Source organism: Echiichthys vipera (assembly GCF_963691815.1).
Source record: "Echiichthys vipera genome assembly, chromosome: X".
NCBI lineage: Eukaryota > Metazoa > Chordata > Actinopteri > Perciformes > Trachinidae > Echiichthys > Echiichthys vipera.
In genome coordinates this window covers 13,325,130-13,349,561 of record NC_139825.1, presented here as the reverse complement: position 1 = coordinate 13,349,561, position 24,432 = coordinate 13,325,130, and the positions used below count along the sequence as shown (strand labels likewise).

At 39.1% G+C, this 24,432-nt stretch overlaps 1 protein-coding gene across 1 annotated transcript; it reads left to right on the top strand.

Moving 5' to 3' along the window:
• Nucleotides 1–223: 223 nt before the first annotated feature.
• alpl (alkaline phosphatase, biomineralization associated) lies at nucleotides 224–22,677 on the top strand. Its single transcript, XM_083938940.1, has 12 exons — nucleotides 224–352; nucleotides 3,263–3,426; nucleotides 4,772–4,891; nucleotides 6,893–7,008; nucleotides 8,226–8,400; nucleotides 16,855–17,030; nucleotides 17,838–17,978; nucleotides 18,128–18,197; nucleotides 18,339–18,473; nucleotides 19,996–20,187; nucleotides 20,307–20,426; nucleotides 22,063–22,677. Exons 2-12 carry the CDS (start codon nucleotides 3,354–3,356, stop codon nucleotides 22,329–22,331), a joined length of 1,587 nt encoding a protein of 528 aa, XP_083795066.1. The 5' UTR covers nucleotides 224–352; nucleotides 3,263–3,353; the 3' UTR covers nucleotides 22,332–22,677.
• Nucleotides 22,678–24,432: the final 1,755 nt, after the last annotated feature.

Here is a 24,432-nt window from a genome sequence, read left to right as displayed (position 1 = left end):
GAAAGCTGACTTTATGAAGTATTTTTTTTAAATTGTTGTTGTAAGTTACACTATCACAATGATGCTGTTCTTGAAGCAATGCATCGGTCGTCAGACAGGCGGAGCTCTCGATCCATCGACTCTCGCAGCAGCAGCATGTGATCGTTATTTCTAAGGCTGTTTTTTTCTCTCCCTCATGGGATACAGACCGCTATTCTCAGACTCCAAGAGCCGGAGTCGAACAACTGTGGCCTTATAAAAAGGACTGAAAGCAGCGACAAGGACATTCATTTGTAAGGTGAAAGGCTCAAAGAAGTGCACGCACATTTGGATGTAGAAATATAGATTTCTGTCCCGGACAACGCCACTTGCAGTAAGTAAAACCATACAACTTTTTTGGCGTTTTGTTACAGATAGCAGGCTACTTTTTGGAGTAACGCGCTGTCGGAGTGCCGGCTGAAATTGTGCTTACAGGTTGTTAAAGGCTTCTCTGGTTATATTGAGTATCTTTCCTCTCAGCATCCGCTCTGGATGTTGCTGCCAGTTTATCCATGTTCTGATACAATTTCATATAATCTAGTCTGGGGTTTTAAAGATAGGTTAACTGTTTCCCTCGTTTGTATTCAGTTTTTCCACCAGGATTAAGTGCTGGTCCTCGATGGACTTCAATAGAATCTTGCAGTAAAATTAATTAATTCAAGTCATACATGATGTTATATATATATATATATATATATATGATATATATATATATATATATATATATCAATTGTTTTATAGAAACATGAATGCCATAATTAGTTGGAGATTTAAATAAGCCCCAGTGTATTGCAATGAACTCATGGGATAACCTTCACAAACAATGTCAAATGTGGCTTGACTTCATGAAATCATTATCTTTTATTTAGTTAAATAGTCACACATAATAGTGGCACATTAAATATTCACTCAAACAGAGAAAGTAAGCAAGATGCCCCTCCTCCTTCTCCTCAGTGTGAAATTCAGTTTAAATGTTAGTTATTCTGTGTGCATACAGGAAGTTGGATGAGGCAGCCTGTTGTGAGAAGCAAACCAAGTTGCCTATTAAAAAGCTGGCAACTGACTAAAGTGTCGTCACCAATCAGAGTGAACAGAGAGAGAATAAAACACAATCTTGTCTGTCTGCCGACCGGGTGCAGCAACAGAGTTTTGATTGAAATATTTTGCAGGCAAGCCTCTCATCCATCAGCCCTCCACTCCTGAGCATAATCAGGCACCTAATCCTTGCTTCAGAGCGGCTTCCGCTGTGGAGACGCACTGAAGTGTCATGAGACACATTAACGTGTCTGTGTGTGACTTGCTTCAGGCTTCAACAGCAACTCAGGAAGGAGCTCAGGCTGTGAAGTTACTTGGTGCTGGGAAAGTTCGCCCCATTTGACACCAGTTGGATACACTGGAGAAGGCAAATGCTTGGTGACACCATGACTGAAGCAGGATTTCATGTGTTGCTGACCACTGTCCTGTCTGGCATCCTGCTGGTGGCCGTGGTGGCACTGCTTTGCTTCTTTTGCTGCAGACTGACTGGTTCACTGCCCATGGGCGGACCTGGCAGCTTTTAATGGGCGCCGACTACCTCTAGCCTGATGCATCCCAGGAACGGTAAAAGCAACTGGCTTTAGGGACATCATCTTGGATTAATAATGTACCTCGTTATTACATTGGCTCCTGTCTGGTTGGTGCAGGAATTTCCTTTTGATTCAGACTTGCCTGTTTCTTTTTAAACCTGGCATGGTTACCACCAATCTAAGCAAGCTTTTGGCAGTGTTGACTAGACGATCTTTGCCAAGCTGTGTGGAATTTTATTATAGTAAACACAGAAAGGTGATGTTCAAAGGTATAGTGCATGTTTAGTACATGACAACAGGCCAAAACTTGGTGGGAAATACAAGAAACCAAATAGAGAATGATTTTACAACATTATTATTTACCACCTTCTTTCAGAATTGCACGGAAAGATTTTTTCGATTAAAGTATTTCGAGTTTTTCTTTCTCATGTGTGGAAGGTGTCCAGTCAATCATTTGCTGTTAATCGGCTTTGTTATGGCCCTTAAACTTCTCAGTGCTATGGAGCTCAATCCCATTAAAATGACCTTGACTATAAGCACAGGGAGGAAAGGAGGAGGGTGTGAATAATTAGAGATGAAAGCTTGACTGGCCAGGACCCATAACAGCCCGTTGTGACTACTTACATTCACAGTGAGGCCTCCAGCTTAACTTCACCAAGCTCTCCTTTTGTTTCTACTGCTAAACCTGATGGGATTTTAATTTATTTTTTATTTTTATAAAGACCAGGTTCAACAACACACACAAAAATATTTTTCATTAACAACTTTGATGACATGAAAACAGAGCAACTGTTTGGTTGAATTCTCTAGTGTTAGATTACAGATTCCCCAGCTTTCATTGGTTTTTGTCTACCACCTCCCCGGATATTATTTGAGGAAACATGGGATATTATTTCTATTATGTTGTTGAAAAATCATTACCCGAATGTCAATATTTATATCACTTTAAATTCTGTTTAGGATTAGCCGATGTCTACCGAACTGGCATATGACAATGTTAAACATCATTAGTTGGCGTGGGCTTGTGGGTCGTCTTATGTACTTAGCCTATAAAAGAACGATCAAACTATGACTACGTTCAAATCTAATTTGATATGAATCACTATACAGGGATCTTTGCTCCCTGTGCACTCTCGCTACTTGACTGAGCACTCTTTATTTGTCAAGTATTTAGGTGTACAAACAATGGCTTTACCATGTGGTTATTTCAAGTAGAATGTATTTAATGAATTAGAGAGATATGACATGTATATCGGGATAGAAGATTTTGGCCATACCACTCTATACACATAGGAATAAAGAATAAAAACACAGCAGTGAAGTGAATTCAGAATTATAACAGAGAGCTGTTATTATAATATAGTATGTGTAGTAATGGAAATACTGCAAATGTTACTAAAAAGTTAAAACAATGAAAGAATAACGCTTGTCATAAATTAATATAACATAAAAATTGAAGATAAAAATACAAACAAATACAAGCACAGATTGTGCATAAGGCTTGGTGTTACAGTCTCACTTTGGATGCAGTAGTGAAGTGGCAAGAAGTGTGTTTGCCTGAAAATAGTGGTCTATTCAAATCAACAGAGTAAATACATATTAAACCACTATGTCAGAGTCTGTGTGTGACAAGATGACACAGACTTAATTACGAGTGTGTGCTCTTCTTCTCTCTTTAGCTGAGGCAACTGCAGACAAGCTTCCTACTCTTTTCAGAGTGGCATGTTAAGGCTGACTGGACTAACGCATCAGCCACACTGAGACGACAACATGAAGGTGACAACCCTGTTCATCACTTGTTCCTGTCTATTGTTGGGGAGTTTGGGGAAGCCACAATTCCCTGGTAAGTTACTGTGTTGTTAGTCAGTCACCGCAGAAAACAACAACAAAATAGCTGTCCTGCCATCTGTAATTTGTGAGGAGATGTTCAGGGTTTCAGGGTTGTAGGAGAATGTTTAGAACCTTTTAAGGAAGTGAATGTATCCAAATAGATTTCCTATTTCTTCTAACACTGGATATTTTTTGTCGCTGTAAATAGTGGTGCCCAGAAAATAACAGGAATTTATTGTTTAAATACATTTTCTCTAAAAATAACTCCTGTGATGTTCTGCAGGAGATAGATCTTGTAACAAGCTCTGCCCGTCCGTCATATTTTAGAAGAAAAAATTGTAGCGGAAATGTTTTTTTCGGGTGCCACCCGGAGTTTAATCCGACAATTTAATGTTTAGGTTCTTTGGAAAGGTCAATCCCCACATGGATAAATTAATCAGCATTAAACACTTTTCAAAAAACCCCAGACAGAATAATCATAATTACACAATGCAAACTCAGTTTAAATAAATGCATTGCAAAAAGAACCACCCTCAACAACAGAACATGTATTTTAAATCAATCAAAGTCCAAATAATATTCCCCAACTGAAAGAGTCCAAAGTTCAACCTGATGATTTGTGAATGATTTAGCCTCTGAGGGCAAGGGCCAAAATTTTAGACTTTCCTGTGTAGCCAGCGGATACAACTAAGACTTTCTTGGTCATTGTTTACGGTCTGACTAGAAGCTTGAGACGCAAGAATGGAGTTGAGAAACGATGTCTCCATTAACAAATATGTGTATATGAATGCAGAAAAATAATCACAAACAGCTAATGAAAAGCTAGTCTGGTTGACCGGATGAGATTATGTGGATACAGCATTACAGCTCAGCCAAGACAATTGTGATTGTTTTAAAGAAATAAAAAACAAGCCAGAGCAATATTTTCCTCTTTCCCATAATGATAAATCGATGTAGCCACACTACACTCCACAGCACTGTGGCGATAGGTTTAGCAGTGTGAGACTACTAAAAAGCTACGTCATCAGACTGTAGCAGATAGGTTTGAAGGGTTTCAATGTGTTTATACATGACTGCTCAAGACTACTCAGGCTACAAATGAAAACCAGAACGCTTCCGCTACCCAAATCTTGTCCCACTGCCTACAGTTGTGGGAATACGTAACCCTCCTTACTACCTGGGGCGCCTGTACATGGACAGCTCTGGATGCTCTGACTGTTTGCATGCGTACTTTGGGCCTGTGTGTGAGTGTAGTGTGTATAAAAAGTGTGAAAAAGTCAGTTTCCTGTCAGAGATTTATAGTATATCGTTTGATTTTCTATCCAAAGCTAACCAGACTTGTTTATTTCCTTACCCAGAACAAGAGAAGGATCCCAAGTTTTGGAATGCGTGGGCCCAGCGGACCCTGTTAAATGCTCTCACGCTGCAAAGTCTCAATCAAAACACAGCAAAAAATCTCATCCTCTTTCTTGGAGATGGTAAGCCACAAAATCGTTATGTCTACAACATGAAATTATGAAATTTTTCCAAATGCTGTGTAAATCTATGAGGCCTCCAGGAAGTGCACCAGACTTTGAAGCTAATTTAACGAAATGGCCAAATGGTGGAATTATAACTTCTGTGTCAGTCACGCGACACCATGGGGCCCAAAAATACTTTTCCCCATTGACTTAAATGGCGAAAGAAACGTCTGTTAATCTGTTGATAATTCTTTTGAGTGTCAGAACTCCTGCAACATGACTTGCGTTTGATTCATTTAGTCAGATAACATTTGTCTAGTCTAGTCTAGAAGAACCGCATGATTAAGTAATTTAATCCCCATGCAAGTTAGCCGGAGCATTAAACCGGAGCTAGGCAAATGGAAGTCTCTAGTTTGCCTGCTCTATGGGCCCTATAACTCGGAAGTAGTGCTGATCTTCCAGCTATTTTTAAGATGCTGTGGTTGAACATTTTTGGCTTCATTTGAGCAGCTTTCATAAGAATGAACGAGGTTTCTTTATATATCCATGGAATCCACTCAATGGTGGAAGGTAACCTCACTGCTGGATTTGAACTCATCAAGAAACACTTTCCAAATTAAAAAAAAAATATAGGATTAAGTATGGACAATCCAGCTGAGCTGAACGGTTTTATTTTAGCTGAAATTATGTAACAGAGGATCCAGTAATGAATTAAATTTTTCAAATGTTTTCTGGCACGTGATGGGAATGAATGGTAGCAAACAAAACAACTATGCTCCGACCAGATCACTGGGCTTCTGTCACTGCTGGGCTGCTTGTTGGTCGCACAAAAACTTTTATCCTCCATCTGGCTTCTGCTATCTCTGTTTGGATTATAGGCACAACATGACATTCTTACAAACTGCTGGATGCATGGTCATGTTTTTATAGTTATAGTATAAAAGACCCTCTTACAACTTAAAACCCAAAACGGTAAGACAACATGAGAGTGATTATGTAACTGGAAAATGTTTCCCAAGCACTGTCAGTTTTTACCAGGAAAATCACAAGATTCTGTTTCATAAACAAGACGCAGTTGCCAAATGAGCCATTTCTTTCGGATAAATGTTGTGTATTGTGCAGACTTTGATTATGTATTCCAGTCTCTTACATTACTTTAAGCCATTAAATTAGACCAGGGGTAAATATTAACCAATTAGTTTTTGGTCCTGTGAGCAAGAAAAGTGTGGTTTACCGCAAGATGGGAGCAGTACTTAGTTACCGACGAGCATATTAAACAGTTTCTCATATCTTCCTGTGATTATCTTTAAAGTTTGACACGTGTTAAAGTATGTAAAAGCTACACTGCTATGATTAATAATAAGTTTAATATGGTTTTACCACTTAAAAAACTCTTTCTGCATCTGGCCTTGCCACGCCTACCGCTGCTCCCACTTGCACTTGTGCTTGCGATCATGGTTACGCTAGCTTCTCCCACAGGTTGATGAGGGGCAACAGCATAGTGTGGGACAAACGTAAGTCAACAATGGCAACAACAATGAGACATTTACTTAACATTCAAAGGAGAGTAGGTTTGGAAAGAAATAGGAACAAAACAAAAAGAGCAAGTGGTAATAAGCAGATTGGAAATTAACAGAAGAAAAACCCTTTTTGAGTGGGGGGGGGGACTCTAAATTCAATCAACCAAACAAAAAAACATCATGGAAAGTTATCATTCTGTGTGTAACACATTAACCACAGGGGTCCTTTCTTTTTGTGACCTTAACACTATCTGTTTTGTTAATCACTGTTTATTTTTCTTAAAGTATCTGTTTTTGGAGTAATTTGTATCCATGAAAATGTTTTGCCAGCAGCCATTTTGTTCTAAAATGTCCAAGAAAGCAACAATGTTTCATGTGTTGCATACTGAGCAAAGCAAATGAACAAAATGTTAATGTTTCTTACGTGCAATCGCTTTCTTTCCCATCCTAAAGGGAAATTGAATGCAATCCTAACAGTCAACCTGCTTTTGGTGTTTAGGGATGGGGGTTCCCACAGTGACGGCTGCTCGAATACTGAAAGGTCAGCTGAACGGACACAGTGGAGAGGAGACGCAGCTGGAGATGGACAAGTTCCCTTTTGTGTCTTTGGCTAAGGTCTGACTTATTTTTTATTATGCATATACAAAAATGGCACAGTTTATTGATCATGCTGTGACCATTAATGGCTTCCTGAGAAGGCCTGTGACAGTAAACATGGTTATCCCATGTGTCATGTCACACTGGCTGTGTATTATGTTACAGACTTGATAAAATGTCCAGAGATCATACAATAGTTTGATTATTTATACCTCATGAATCATGTGCAGCTATGGCCTTTGATGAACCAGTTAGCAAGTCTGGTGATACTCTATATATTCCTTACTCCCAGCTAATGTCATAAAAACACCAAAACCAACAATTAACTGATTCTGCTAGCAAGTGTTGTCTAACTGTTGTCCAAAATGACACATCAGTTGCACTTAGTGCCAGCTCCAGCATAGAATGTCTCCTTATTACTGTTTACTACTATCATTCTATTTTGAAATAGTTGATTAAAAAGGTAGCATTCAAACAGTCATATCAAGTTATAGTTTCATGTCCAGAATAATGCCTCCTCTGTGAATGCTATGGGAAAACAATGGCCACTTACATAAACTGAGAATTTCCTGGAATAAACACATCAAATTTTAAAAGAAGAGTTGGGTATACAAATTATCTCAATGTATAAATACTGTGTTGAACAGCTCACGCTAAAACAAAGTGTTGAATGATTTAACGAAGGATACAATGAACATGTTCCAGCTTCTGACGCTTTAACAAATAGCTGTGAAATGTAGTAGTAATAATATGACTATCACTTTTTTTCTTTTGCAAATTTCGAGAAGCTTGATTGTGTTGCCTGCTGTTGTAAAAAGTGCTGAAACTAACAATCATTTTGGTTTATTTTATATAATGGCAGAAAATAGTTGAAATGCAATTTCCCACAACCCGAGATTATGTCTATAAAATGCTTGTTTTGTTTGACAAATAGTCCAATTTGTGTAAAAATACCTAAATAAAGAGCCACAGACAGGATGAGGTAGTATTGAGAGATGGAAAAAAACATCGTTAGTTTGGCGTTTCATGAAATTTGCTTGCTATAATTATAAAGCCAGTTGTATCCTTCAACTCATCATTTTGACATACTGCTATCGTAGGAATAGCACCAGTCCAGTTAATGTCATGATCAATCAAATTACACAATCCAAACGCCCCATCTCCAGCATATCAGAAAGACTATAAAAATCCTGTGCAATATTTGAATTCTGATACATGTCAATGTAACTCTGCAGACATACAACACAAACGCACAGGTGCCGGACAGTGCTGGCACCGCCACAGCTTACCTCTGTGGGGTCAAGGCCAATGAGGGAACAGTGGGCGTGAGTGCAGCTGCTGTCCGATCCCAGTGTAACACCACAGCGGGCAATGAGGTCACCTCCATCCTCAGATGGGCTAAGGACGCAGGTAGGGTGATGTTAAATAAACATAACATAACACAGGCTTTTGTCTTCAGGGATACAGAACTGTAAATTTTCTAGGTATTTGCAATCAATTATCATGCGTGTCATGTCCGAGGAAACCTTTTGTGGTTGTAGTTCAATGTTGTGTTAATGGGTAGGGTGAATACTCTCTTGGGCGACCCGATCCCTCAAAGAAAGACTTTGAAGTGCTCTTTGGACGTGTTTTTCCACTCTGCTCATTCCTTTTTTTCAGCTGTTCATCCTTTGAATCAAAGTTATCCTTAGAGCACATAAAATGACAAGAGACCAATGTTTAACGACTAATGTTTTCAAAATCTTTTTCTGGCCACCTTTGCTAGGAAAATTCGTCAGGATTAAGTTGTTTTGTGATCACAACCCTGACGAAACTTCCTAGTACTGAACCTTGAAGTTTTTTGTTTGTTTAGAGTTGTTAGTACATATAAAACCATTTTCACATTGGTTTATAAGTGGCTTCAGTCTCAATATTTAGTTCAATGCAGCCAGAATAAAACATTGAGCTAAACATCGAGCAAACGTTTTTCATCAAAGGCCTGAAAGAGGACCACCTTTGAGAAGTGTCCCAATGAATGACATTTCAAAGATGCATCAATGCGTTATGCAATCTGTTACAAAGAACCACAAAGAAGGAAAGGATTGTATACCGTGTTTTTTCAGAGGGCGGTGGTTGGGATAAGTTAGGAGTGGGTGAGGGTCAGGGTGTGTGTGGGTACAGGGGTCACAGATAATAGGAAATCCAATCATTCCTCAGGGAACACGGCAGGCGGCAGCTGACCTCCTGCACAGAGCACAGAAATATGAAAAGTGTTTTTCATCTGATCATTTTACAAAACTGTCCTCTGCTGGTTTTGCTTTTGGTGTTTACTTTTTACATCCAGAAGATCTATTAGTGGAAAATGATTTAAATTCAATTGAAAAATGCCAGTGATAAGTTTGAATCTCAGCTCTCAGGAGTGCAAAGAGGTCTCCTCCTTGAGTAGAGGAATGTGAAAACACCTCTCTAATTACAAACTTTGCCCAGATACAAGTCACTATAGTCACTGTAAGACATTTAAAGAACATGGACATAAGAAAACCACATTTTGAGTGGAATGGGACTTTAAATTCAGTCTACCAAACAACAAAACGACATGGAAAGTTGTTGCTCTGCATGTCACAGATTAACCACAGGGATCCTTTCTTTCTGTTAGTTTTTGTCAAAGTTATCCTCCTTATCCGGGGAAGAGGTGAACATGCATTGATGAGACATGAATGATACAGACAGAGAGGAGAGAAGTTCAGAGTATCAGGAAAAGTATTATCCCCGGCAGACTAGGCCTATAGCAGCATCATTAAGCAGAACAAACTCAGCTTAAAAATAACAACATTGCTAAGGGCTTGTAAGCCCTAGCTGTAAGCTTTATCAAAAAGGAAAGTTTTAAGTTTACTCTTAAATATGGGCACAGCGTCTGCCTCCCGAATAACACTTGGGAGTTGGTTCCACAGGAGAGGAGCTTGGTAGCTGAAGGCTCTGCCTCCCATTATACTTGTGGAGACTCTAGGAACGAAAAGTAGCCCTTCATTCTCAGAGCGCAGCGATCTAGTCGGGTAATACGGTACTATGAGCTCTTTAAGATACGACAGAGCCTGACCAATAACAGCTTTGTATGTAAGGAGAAGGATTTTAAATTCTATTCTAGATTTTACAGGGAGCCAGTACAGAGAGGCTTTTTTTTAAAATGTATTTATTTATTATTTTTACACACAAACTCACAAAGTATATGGACATATCATGACTTTACATAGCTTTGCCATCAACTTTGTAAATACAACATTGCTCATGGAGGTTGTGTTTCCCCCCCCCCCCCATCATTCATACTATTGCTGTTGTCACACATACAGTACACCCTTCACACACACCCTATTCACACACACATTCCCCTCACATGTGCACCCATGATTACACATGATTCCGTACCTTCTTCCACACATGTTTCCCCACATATTTCTGCACATGCTTCCACACCTGCTTCCGCACACACTTCCACATATATTTCCACACATGCTTCCACACACACTTCCACATATATTTCCACACATGCTTCCACACATGCTTCCACACATGCTTCCACACACACTTCCACATATATTTCCACACATGCTTCCACATATATTTCCACACATGCTTCAATACATGCACCCCATCCACCCATCCATCAACCCCCCCGCCCATCCCTACACCCTCCCCTCGACACACACACAATCACCCTCCCACACACCACACACCCTCATTGGTCATCACCTATGTTAATGCCTTTCCTTGATAGCTGGTCGATCTCACGGCTCCACTCTCTATAAAGCTTCATAAATTATAGTCCATACATTATCAAATTGTTTTTCTTTATTGCTGTCTTCTGACATTGTCCTCTCAATATTTAAGTAGTATTTCATTCATCTTTTCCAGTTTTCGAAGGATGGTGCTTCTTTATTTTTCCAATTTTGCAAAATAATTTTTTTATAAACCAGTGAGGAGAAAATGATTTGCCAGCCCATTGGGTATCTCATATTTTCAATATCTTGAAAGAGGCATATCTTTGGTGTAAGCACAAGCTCACGCTTGCAGACTCTAGACATCCACATCCCAATTTGATCCCAGATTTCTCGAATTGTCCTACAATACCAAAAGGCACGGGTGAGGGAATCGCTTTGTGTGCTACACTTTAAACATTTATCTGAGGAGTTACTATCAAATTTATTTATTTTATCTCGTGTATAATATATTCGTGTCATTACTTTGAATTGAATTAATCGTAAGTTTTCATTTGTGGTGACCTTATTTGTAAGTCGTAAACATTCCTTCCATCTTCTCCCCGCATCTTTTATATCTAAGTCTACATTCCATTTATTATATATATTTTCTAGTAATTTTTCATTGCTCTCAGCTTTAATAAGAATGTCATATGTTGCTCCTATTAATCTCCTCTTTTTATCTCCTTCCTTTTTCAAAATGTTCCCTATTTCTGTAGCTGTTCCATATTTGAGGTCTATATCGTCCCTTATCCAATTTATCAGTTGCAAATACCTAAAGTTTTCCGTGTCCCTTAGTCCATATTTATCCTCTAATTCCTTATATGAGCATATGGATCCCTGGTTTATGATATCTGCTATTATTTGGATTCCTGAGCTCTCCCATGTTCCCGAAATAATTATAGTGTTTTGAATCATTATAGAAGGGTTATTCCATATCTTTATATGTCTAGGAATTTCAGTTTCATGTCCTATTTGCTTTTGTATTTTATCCAAGTATTTAATGTACAGTTGATTATAAAGTTCCCAGTAGTACATTTTTGTTTAGAGAAAAGGATGGATAGGTAGTTTTTAGGCCTTAACTGATGATTTTCAATATCTATCCATGAGCTTTCTTTCCCATTGTTTACTATATGATCAATATAAAACATCTGCGCTGCACAGTGATAGCTTTCTAGATTGGGCAGGTTTAAACCTCCCTCTTCCTGTGGATAATACAATAATTTTCTTTTTAATCTATGAGCTTTTTTTGACCAGATAAAGGACGTTAGAATTGAGTTAACCTCTTTAAAAAATGCTTTTGGTGGAGTGATGGAAATTGTTTTGAATATATATAAAAATCTTGGCAACCACATCATCTTGAACAAATTTATTCCACCTATTATATTTATTTTCAAATTCATCCATTTTTCAATGTCTTTTTTTAACCCTTTAATCAAAGGAATGAAGTTGTCTTTATAGAGTTGTGATTTATCTGTGCTGATGTAGCAACCAAGATATTTAATATTTTGTGTTTGGACTTTAAACTGTTCACAGATTTCCAATGTATTTATACTTTTATTGACTAATAATAATTCCGTTTTTTTAATATTAATTTTATATCCAGATAAAATTGAAAAGTTAGTTAATATTTAGATTACCCTTGGTGTAATGTATCTTAGATGTATTCGCCTTATTTAGGTAAAGTAATAAATCGTCAGCATAAAGACTAAGTTTGTATTCACGCTTTCCAATAGTAATACCTCTAATTTGATCTGTTTCTCTAATTTTTTGAGCTAATGGTTCTATTGCTAGTGCAAATAGAGAAGGTGATAAAGGGTCTCCCTGGGCTGTGCCTCTATTTAATGGAAATGCATCCGAGAGAATTCCATTAGTATATACTTGTGCCTTTGGTGACTTATAAACTGTTTTGACTCTATTTATAAATTCCTCTGGGAAACCATAACTTTCCAACATTTTAAATAGATAAGCTCTCTCTAGCCTATCAAAGGCTTTCTCTGCATCCACCGCCATAAGTGTTAAATCTATTTTATTTTTCTTTGCATATTGTATTAATGATAAACAAGTCCGGGTATTGGTTCTTAAATCTCTATTCTGTATAAATCCTGTCTGATTTTGATGGATGATCTCAGGTAGAATAAGAGTGAGTCTGTTATTAATAACTTTAGTAATAATTTTTTTATCGCAATTAATTAAACTAATAGGTCTATAGTCCGCAGGGGTATCACCATCTCTTCCTGGTTTTGGTATCACTGAAATAGTTGCTTGGTACATTGTTTGGGGCAGCGTATGTTCCTTTTGTGCTGTATTTACTACTTCGATAAAAAGGGGCTCAATACTTGACCAAAATGTTGAATAAAATTCAATAGGAATTCCATCCATTCCTGGGGCTTTTTTTAAAGGGAATGGGAGATAAATAGGTAGTCAATTCGACTATAGCTATTTTGAGGGTGTGAAAAATATGTGTAATCTAATGTTTTTGGATGTAACGTTCTCCAGATGTCCTCTAGTTCATTATCTACTAAGAATCTCAAAAGTTTTTTTGGTGGGTTAATTTTCCTATTTTTTGTGCAGCTATCCTGAGAGCTGAAAATACTATTTAAGTCTCCTCCTGTTGGAGATCTGTCTAATATTAATTGGATTTTACTCAAAAAAGACATATCCGAGTTAGGAGGTTTATATATATTAATAATTGTATAAAGTTCCCCGAACATTTCACATTTAACTATTAAGAACCGACCGTGGACATCTACGTGTTGTGAGATCAACTTAAAGGGTATCCTTTTGTTAATTAATATGCCTACACCTCTGCTTCTAGAAGTAAATGCAGCTTCAAATGATTCACCCACCCTTGAAGTGGAGCTCCTGCATTAAAACAATGTCAGGGGACAGCTTCTGTAAATGTTGCATTATTTTCACTTTTTTTGTCCCTTCCTGTAAACCATTTACATTCCAAGTTGCTATTTTAAACGTGTTAGGAAGGGTTTTTATAGAGCTTTCCGTTGTATTAACAATAATCTATAGTGTAATCCAAGGAAGCCTCAAGAGAGAACCTAACGAGATCCCGCCAGCTAAATTTAAGGAAAGCTAAGATACAAAATATATTTACATGACCCTCCAACCACACACACATCCACACACAAACAAACATTAACGCCTTGGTTTCCCCATATAAGAGCATGCTTTGCTAGAGCTATAACCCCCACTCACTTTGGCGTACAAACAATGTTTTTATATATATAGACACTCACTCCTACATAGAAATTCAGTCACTCTTTCATTAATCCTTCACTTCCTCCCCCTTTTTTTTTTAAATGATTAAGAAATTAAATTGGTTTCTTCCAGGCCCTCACCTGACTTACATAAAATGAAGTGGTGACATCATAATCCCATCATAGTCACCAAATACTATCCTAGTGAGTACAAACAATGCTGATAGATACACGAAAAGTAAATTCTAGTAATAATACCAAAGAAGGACTTCAATATTACTAAGGCTTTTTTTTTCTTTTTTTCCTCCCCCCAACAAATAGTTTACTCACTTTTTCTGTTCCCTGATAGAGATTCGAATAACGAAAACCAAACACAAATGGGGAGGAAGAGTTGAACATGTAAAATTGTACCAGAGGATAAAACCAAACACACACATTTACCCACTCCACCTCCCTCCATTTACACCCATTATTCAATCCATGTTACCCGTATCAACTAATAGTCCATCAGTCTTTTCCTTTCGTCACCGTTTGAGCTGGAATAGGCTACAGCCAGCTTGGTAGTGTCAATAAACAGCCAGTTCGTTGTTATTGCATGTTGTCATCTCGGCTACAGTCTCAAATAGTTTTTTTTATTTTTTTTAACTCATTGCCTGTAGGCTAGTCTCGTCCAAGTCCTATCAAGGTCTCTTACCGACTGCTGTCTTTTTGGCCTCATTCAGCTGCAGACGAGCTTCCCACCTTTATTGTTGGGTGTTTTCGTTTAATTTCCTTCTTGGCCTCTTCCAGTGTCCCGAAGCGCACCACCACTTCTCCGTCATCCACGCAGAGAGTAGCTGGGCCTCGGAAGAACGTCTTGATCTTCTGTAGATGTAGCTGTTCTCTTAACGGCCAAAACGCTGCTCTTCTCGCCCGAAGTTGCGCTGACATGTCCGGAACCACTCTGAAGTCGCATCCCTCTGGTTTCTTCTTGGACTCTTTCAGGATTTCAAGTTTCTTCTGGAAATGGTGCAGTTTGAAGATAATTGCTCGCGGGTGTATGTGCGTCTCACTCCCTAATCCGACACGATGCGCTCTTTCGAAGTCCTCCTCTTTTAAATCCAAGTTCCATTTCTGCTCGAAAATGCCAATCAAATAGGGGATCATTTGAATGTCTTTCTCCTCACCTTCTGGCACATTCAGGAGTCTCAAATTATTTTGCCGGTTTCGATTTTCCAGTTGATCGATGTACTCCATAGCAGTGTCTAATTTCTTTTCTAGTTCAGTGACTCGTGTTTTCTGCGCGTCTATGTCGACATCATTGTCATGAGTTTTCCTAGTCATCGTCTCCACGTGTTTTTATAGCGAGTTTACTCTCAGTAACAGAGTGTCCAACAGTTGTTTCATTAAAATGTTACTCTCCAGTATTTTATCCAGTTTCGCATCCATCTCGTCAAGTCTAGTATTCACACTTGTGTTAGTTTGCCTCGCAGATGCTACTCCGGCTTTTGGTTTGTCTTTACTGGGTTCCATGCTGCATTTCGTCCAGTTCACGTGCCAATTGAATATAGTCACTCATCAAACAACAGAGTCTCAGGAGTGATCTGTACCGGTGCCAGACTTATTTGTAATAATGTTAGCAAAAGTTACTTTCAAATTTTGGGAGTTTTAAACGTAATTAGACCATTTGTTTGAAACGCCGTCAGGAGCTCTCAGCCCTTCCGACCTCCTGTGTCGCGCATGCTCACTCTGTAATGATGTGTGCAAAGAGGCTAATACAGGAGAAATATGTTCTCTTCGATCTGTTTTAGTCAGTACACGAGCTTCAACATTTTGGACCAACTGAAGACTCTTAACAGACTTATTGGAGCAGCCTGATAGTAAGGAGTTGCAGTAGTTCAGCCTAGAAGTAACAAATGCATGGACTAGTTTTTCTGCATCTTTCTGAGACACAATGTTCCTAGTTTTCGCAAGATTACGCAGGTGAAAATATGCAGTCCTTGTTGTTGGTTTTATGTGAGAATGAAATGACATATCCTGATCAAAAATAACACCCAGATTCCTTACTGTGGTGCTGGAGGATAACACAACATCATCCAGAGTAACAATATCTTTAGATATTGAGTTTCGGAGGCCTGATTTAACATCAGAAAATCGCAGGTCATCCAGCTTTTTATTTCCTTAATGCACATTTGAAGTTTATCTAACTGATCGGTTTCTTCTGGTTTGATTGACAAATATAATTGAGTATCATCAGCATAACAATGAAAATTGTTATAATTGAGTGCTTCCTTATAATATTTCCTAAGGGAAGCATATATAAGGTGAATAGAATCGGACCCGGAGAATAGGACCAGGAGTCCCTCAGGGTTTTCAAACTAGGGATTAGCAATATCAACATTTTCCTTTGGTAATGTTGACTTAACAATACAATAAGGGATTTTTTGTGTGGCAGAAAGAGCATTGGTACATCCAGTGTTGCTTTCACATGATTATAGGATAGGTGGACAATTTTAATACAATTTTCACATGACTGCCAGCTGTCCATTAAAATAGTTATTGGTTACTCATTTCCACACTGGCTGTGAAGTGATTCCTTCCTGTAAGTGAAAGGGAACTAAATCAGCACTCTTTGTTCCATGCAACAATGCATTACAATTTATACATTAATATGAAGTTTCAGCACTCCTGAGTTGTTACTATCTCTACACTGCAGCTCAGCAAGGAAACAATGTCCAGGGAAACACAGAGAGGGAGTTCATCTAGTTCTGAACATGTTCTTAAAAAAAACAGCTCAGCCCTAATTCACAAAGCTGCCTGTGTGTGTGTGTGTGTGTGTGTGTGTGTGTGTGTGTGTGTGTGTGTGTGTGTGTGTGTGTGTGTGTGTGTGTGTGTGTGTGTGTGTGTGTGTGTTTATGCGTGTGTCTGTCTGTCTATTGCAGGCAAGTCAGTGGGAATAGTGACAACGACCCGTGTCAACCATGCAACTCCGAGTGCGTCTTACGCCCACAGCGTGGATAGAGACTGGTACTCTGACAATGAGATGCCAGATGAAGCACTGAAGGATGGCTGCAAGGATATCGCCAGACAACTTTTTGAAAACATTCCCAACATTGATGTGAGTCAAAAGTATTAATTCCGTTCCATATTAACTCTGATATTATCAGAGTAATTAAATAGTGTAACCGTTTTTATATTTACAAGCTGATTATGAGGATCTGTGTTAAAGCAAGAAATAAAACGTGAGCCTAAAAAGTTGTCTAGGAGGAAATTTGAACAATGTATTAAATTAATTATTGTAGGAATTTAAAGTCCCAAGAGTAAATTACAAAGAGTTACACATCAGTAAGTGCAAAAATGTAGAAAAACAAACTATATATCAGCAATGTGCAAATGTGAGCATATCTGGCTAACTATCTTCCTACCTATAGTGTTAGCTTAACCTAGCATTACTTCTGAAATTTTTTGGAATGTTACATTACAATTTATTTATTCTTTATTACTTTTTTGGCAGTTTTCCGAGCCTTTATTATAAAGGATAGACAGGAAATGGGGTGAGAGAGAGGGGGGGGCATGCAGCAAAGGGCCGCAGGTCGGAGTCGAACCTCGCTGACTGCGACCTTCAGCCTTTTTACATGGGGCGATGAAGTGAAAGCATTATCTTCCCACTATGTGAGAGCAGGTGTTTTATATTACTTCATCAGAGTGTGAGCCAATGTAAGCGACTGGATATTTATATCCAGCAACCCCAGCCAAACGTGTTATTTGAGTTAGTGCAAACACATCGGTTAATCCTAAAAGCCTTTTCACCACAGTGTTTGAAAATAAAGTACCCTAAAGCACGGGGCACGGGGCACGGTCCGGATAGACAGTGTGAGTGCGCCCTAAGACTGTAATTTTGTATTCTGTTCCTGCTGCTTTTCAGGTGATTATGGGTGGAGGCAGGAAGTATATGTTCCCCAAAAACACATCGGATGTAGAGTACCCTGGCGTTGCCAAGCACAATGGCCTACGAAAAGACGGAAGAAACCTAGTGCAGGAGTGGATTGACAAAATGAAGGATAATGTAAATTTCTCCTCCTCTTTCCTCTTTGCTCCCCTCGTTTCTTTGGTCCCTCTTTAATCTTCCCAATTACATTTCCATATTCAGGAATTCAAAGTGACTGCACTGTTACCATTCACACAGTTGTGCTGTACATTTGTGTCTTTTTGCAGAAAGGCAATTATGTATGGAACAAGAAGCAGCTCTTATCTCTAAACCCTAACAGCGTGGATTACTTATTGGGTGAGTTTCCAGTCTCAGCGTCATTATAAAAACTCTCATTGAAGTGTAAATGAAGAGCCATGCTTGTGTGCATATGCTGTAGGCTTATTTTCTGTGTTTAATAGCATTTTTCTCCTTGAACCATGCCTTCTGTTATTCCAGGTCTGTTTGAACCTGCGGATTTGCCATACGACTTGGAGAGGAACACTGAGACTGATCCCTCGCTGACAGAGATGGTGGAGGTGGCCATCAAGATCTTGAGGAAGAACCCAAATGGATTTTACCTGCTTGTAGAGGGTGAGTTTGTGGCCTCATGCTGGTCTACTGACTTTGCCAACATTGCAGATTTCAATAGTGAATGTCCCTTAAGGCGAGGAAGCTTTCCAATACAGTTCTAATTAGGATTGTGAAAGAAATAGTGTCCCACATTATAAAGTAAGTACAAGCAGCTCTGCTATGATGAAAATTTTGTTTCATGATTTTCCCACATACAAAGTATAAAAAACTCAGAGAAGAGGCTGGAAGCACATCTACTCTTTCTCCTTCATTGACAAATTCTGAATCTGGCCCTGCAACGCCCTCACTGCTGCTTGTGCTCACACTAGGTTGAGACTGCTGTGACTACATACTACCTTCTACCTGAGTTTAACAAGCAGGCCAGCCTCCATTAAGGGCGCACTCACACTGTTCATTCGTACCGGGCCCAAGCACAAATGATGATTAAAGTCTAGGTCGTTTGACCAGTGGGAGTACCACTGTTCCGCCTTGGTGCGCCACACATGCCAGACGCGGCCCGGTTGAGAGAGGTGGACTTTAGTGAAGCCCAGATGCACATGTATGAGCATGAGCATACACATGTACGAGCGCGCGCGTTGTTGGTGGTCCTGAGACTATTTATATGCGACTGTTCCGTGCGACAGACATTTAAAAAGATGCCGCCGAATGGTTTGCGGAGGTCTGATGCGGAGGTGGAGTGTTTCCTGCAGATCTGGTCAGATGAAATTATTCAAAGACAGTCAGACAAAACCAAACCTCAGAGGGGTGATGATGTATAATCAAGAAGAATTCGAGCTGAGGCTTGGATCATTTCAAGTAATGTGATTGCAAGCAGGCCTGGGCCCTGGGGGAAGAGGGAGGGACACAATTACACTAAAACATGGCAAGGATCATCTGGAGTGTGAGTGCGCCCTTAGAGCACTAAACACATCGTAGAGAATCAATCATAGGCCTTCATGTTTCGGACAGGAGGAATGTGACAGCCCCTCTCTGGTGACAAACTTTGCTCGGATATATGTCACTATAGGTAATGTCAGACATTTTAGAGGACATAAAAGAAAAAAACATATTTTGAGTTGAGTGGGACTTCAAACATTTTGGTAAAGACACTTGTTAGCATTAATTCATGGTCTTTAGAGGTACTAGAAGGTGTTTTTTATTCTTTCGGTCCACAAAGAGAATTTGTCCATTTACTGTAAAACAAATAGGAAAATATGACTCAGTTTACTAACAAAAAAACGGAGACAATGAAAAGTTGTTTTAAGGAAAAATATTTGCCATTGTTTCAAATGTTTCTAATAAAATGTCTTTCAAACTTTTAAATTCCTTTTTCAATGTGAATGTTTTCAGCAGCTTGAATCTGTTAATAAGCCACCCGTTTTTTGTTTACCCAAAACTTTTTAAACGCTTATTTAGCATTAAACAGGAGATAAATTCACAATTAACACAGTGTGTCACTGTGTTAATTTTGAATTTATCTCCTGGTTATAAATGTCACAATCTTTAAGAGTCTAACAGTCAACTGAAATGTGTGTCCCCTCAGGTGGACGTATCGATCATGGACACCATGAAGGCAAGGCCAAACAGGCTTTACATGAAGCTGTAGAAATGGACAGAGCCATCAGCCGGGCAGATCTCATGACCAGCATCTATGATACCCTGACTATAGTTACTGCAGATCATTCTCATGTGTTTGCCTTCGGAGGCTACACAGCCAGAGGAAACACAATATTTGGTATGCAATGATAATGATGTATGCCCATTAATGTATATATCTTTGTTGTTTAACGCATTAGTTTGTTGAATTGCCAGGTCTGGTTCTGTTGTGATGACGAGGTTTTAATGCATCTACAGGTCTGGCCCCAATGTTGAGTGATGTTGACCAGAAGCCCTTCACCTCCATCGTATATGGGAACGGACCAGGTTACAAAATTGTAAATGGCGTGAGGGAGAATGTCTCCACCATTGACTACCGTAAGTAAAATAAAAAATAAAAAATGACATACCTAAACTTCACTGACTATGCAAAAATACAAAGGTAAATGTTGTGATATCTCAAGCAACATGAGTCGTACAAGGATAAGTCTATTACAGACGAGGAGAAATTCCCAAAACCTGGTGTACCTGCAAGAGACAATAATACAGTTTATGTTAAGAGTGTGGAGTTTTCTTGTAAATAAACAAAAGTTATATTTACATTCAGTGTTATTTTTTACCAAAATGCATTGCATGAATCCTGGAATTCTAACAAATGTGTTTAATGCATATATTTCCTCACATTTGTTAGGCCACCTTGTACATATTTTTTAATCCATTATTGAGGCTACCTCCACATATCATGTCTTCTTCTTCCCTCCTTTTGTTTGCATATTACAATTAACTGCATTCATATCTTGGTTTGTTACTGCCGTCTGTATATCAGTAAAATAGAGTTACATGTGAAATGACATTGAGCTAGTTATTTGCTTAATACAGAACAAAATGCAGATTGTTGTTAGATGTTGTAGTAACCCACATCAGGCTGTGAAGTGTGTCACAGCTCTCTGGGAGAAAAGCTGACCGATGCAGCTCGGTAGATAATGCAGCATGAAAACATGGCAGAACCAGGAGGCCTGTGAATGTTCTCATTTGTCTAGGTCATCGTTATCCCCAAATCAATTTCAGTCAAAAAGCAACTTGGTTATTTGTCTAGGAAGACGTTTCACCTCTCATCCAAGAGGCTTCATCAGTTCATCTATCTAGATTCATAGAGGACTAACGAAGTCGAAACCAACTTCCACCAACGACTGGCACTCTGACGACGGCCGTTGGCACTTGGAGCACAAAGGGTTCCAGTGACATCATCGGCCTTGTGAGAGGTTAAATACCTGGATCTCCACAACAGTTAGTTGGACCAGTCCCAGCCTGGTCAGTTGCGTACATGAACTGATGAAGCCTCTTGGATGAGAGGTGAAACATCTTCCTAGACAAATAACCAAGTCCAGTTGCTTTTGACTGAAATTGCTTTGGGGATGGCATAACCAGCAGAATGCTAGCATGCTAACTCTGCCATGTTCCCATGCCACACCGGCACAGAAAACAAGCTCAAAAGAGTTGTCACTCATCTGGCCATAGCAATGTGCTTACCTATGTGGTGACACAAGTGTGTGGATGAAGCATTAAGTTGTTAAATGTGACTCATTTAGCAGCTGGCTCTACTAATGTCATTACTCCACTGACTCATTTGGCTGTTACTGCAAAGCCTCACCTCTGGGACTTGCTGGTTATTACGAAAGGTTATATGAAAACTAGTCAATTGCTTGGTACGGTTCACATAAAAATGGCAGCGGCTCTGACCACTCCGTTTATAAGTTTCAAATGGTAATGTCCTTTCTAGTCAATTTAATTTCTAAGGTGTGAAACCATCAGCAGGGCTGTGTATAAAATCACCTGCATGCGTGGGTGTATGAAACACAATGGGGACCCACTCAAATAAAAAACAGCTTCATAGTGCTACTAGAGGGCAAAACCGCCACAGGGAACCTTAAACTTGGGGTGAACATTTTCCCTTCATGCTTGAGGAGATGAAAACAATAACTCCCCATCTTTTCTCTGTGTCCCTGCCTTTTAGAGGAAAACAACTACCAGGCCCAGGCAGCTGTACCTCTAAACATGGAGACTCATGGAGGAGAGGATGTGGCTGTGTTTGCTAAAGGTCCCATGGCTCACCTGCTACATGGCGTCCATGAGCAGAACTACATCCCCCATGTGATGGCGTATGCAGCTTGTATCGGCCAGAACAAGAAACACTGTATGCCAAATAAGAGCGGGTCTGCCGATTTACGCCCCGTCCTCCCCAGCATTGTAGCCCTTTTCACAGTGACTGTACTTCTATGTTGACCTTCCCCCTGATAGTCGTCCTCACCCTGTTAATAACCCAGTTTAACCACTCATACAGATTACAACTTGTTGATGTTTTTTTTTTACACTATTTCAACCATGTGAGCACTGTAAAGGCTTTTTTGTGTTATGATAATTAATTTGAGAAAAGCATAAGGATATCACTTTAAGGCGGTTCAGGCAAAATAAACACAAATAATCATTCACCCCTGATGCGCTGACATGAAAAGTGATGTTGTAAAGATTATCAGAAAATCAGATACTGCAGTTGTGATTTGTCTATTAAATTGTTTTCTGAAGATTTTTAGGACTCAGTAGGCCTCTTTGTTAAACGTAAACCCTTTATGTTTGAATAATTAGATTGGATTCACAAATGCTTGAATGTGTTTCATATGTTATTTGTGCAGTTGACAGAATCTACCTCATAAGACTGCAAAAGATCTCTCATGTAGTTATGGTGCGGCAAGAAGGGCACATTTGGATGAACAAAATTTATGCTGAAACCAGAGGCAACTGAATGTATAATCGACAAAAGGGTCAAATATATATATTTCTTGTCATACATCATGTATATACTTGAAAAAAGCAGTGAAAAAGCCCACTTACTATTATCCACACTTACAGAAATATAAAGCCTCTTAACCAATAAAAGAAAGTGTTCTGATTCATTCATCTTTTATCAGCTTCTTCTGGATCTTTGGCATTTTTTACAGAGCAAAACGTTAAAGAAGAATTGTGTATTGTGAAGAATTTTGAAAAGTGTACAGAAAAATAAGAAATAGGAATTTGACATGTGAGACCAATTAGAGGCTTATCACTGAAAAGAAGCCCCAATTTGTAAAGACAATACTCCAACACAAGGTCAAAAACAGTTTATACCTCTGTCAGTGAGCATCCTTGTAGCAGCCACTGACAATATAATATATAACTAATAACATAAATTATATGAACAGCAAAACGTGCACCCCAAAATATATATATTTTTAATGTTTGTTGCATAAGTGATATTTAAATATTGTTTATTGTGCATCAACATGCGGCAACATCCGACTACGTGATTTGGTGTGTTTACTTGCGTACATGCAGTCATTTGTTTAAGAGATGATGGCAACGCAAATTAAGTAATTTGACTGTGGAGTGAAAAGGTAAACTATCTTTAATTAACCAGATGAACCGGAACATTCATTCATTCATTCATCTTCAACCGCTTATCCCGGGGTCGGGGTCGCGGGGGGGCTGGAGCCGATCTCAGCTGACATCGGGCGTGAGGCGGGGTACACCCTGGACAGGACGCCAGTCTATCGCAGGGTACAGAGAGACGAACAGAGACAGACAACCATTCACACCTAAGGGCAATTCTTAGAGTAATCAATTAACCTAGGAAGTTTGTACATTTTTGGGTCTTTTATGTCACATTTTAATTATTAGGCTGATATATAACTTCATAGTGACTAGGTGACTAACAAATAATAATAATACATTGGACTTAAATGGTGCTTTTCTGAATACTCAGACACTTTACAAAAGGCAACAACAAAAATAAATAAAAAAGAATAAGTTACACGAGTGATAAGGGCAAAAAAAGTTGATTCAATCTTTTTCAGTCAAGAGTCAACAGTGATTCTTATTGGAAAAGAAAAATAGCTCACTATCTTTCAAGGCAGTTTATTTTTTTCTACAATCCTTTTAACATGACACAAGTTGTTCCTTGTATTTTTCCATCTGCTCCATTGTGGAATGTGAATGGACTGAAGCCACTAATGCCTTGGCAACATGCGGTCACTGCAAAAACAGAGGAGAACTCATGTTGGCTGAAGCATGAAAAGGGGAGGTTCATCTTGAAACCTGGAATGAAATGAAGTCCTCATGCTGTCATGTTCATCTCAATATTGTAACGGGTTTGGTTAGGACCCAATAGCAGCACAAATACAGGCAGGAATCGTTGGTAACAAACTTTATTGGCTTTGGTGCAGGAAATAATCAGAGTCAAGGCGCTGCAGGTAGCCACAGAGGAGACTGGAGTTACACTCACTCTGAAGAGCTGAACCAGGTAACCACAGGAGTAGACAGGCAGAATCCAGAAGGGGACAGGCGAGGATCG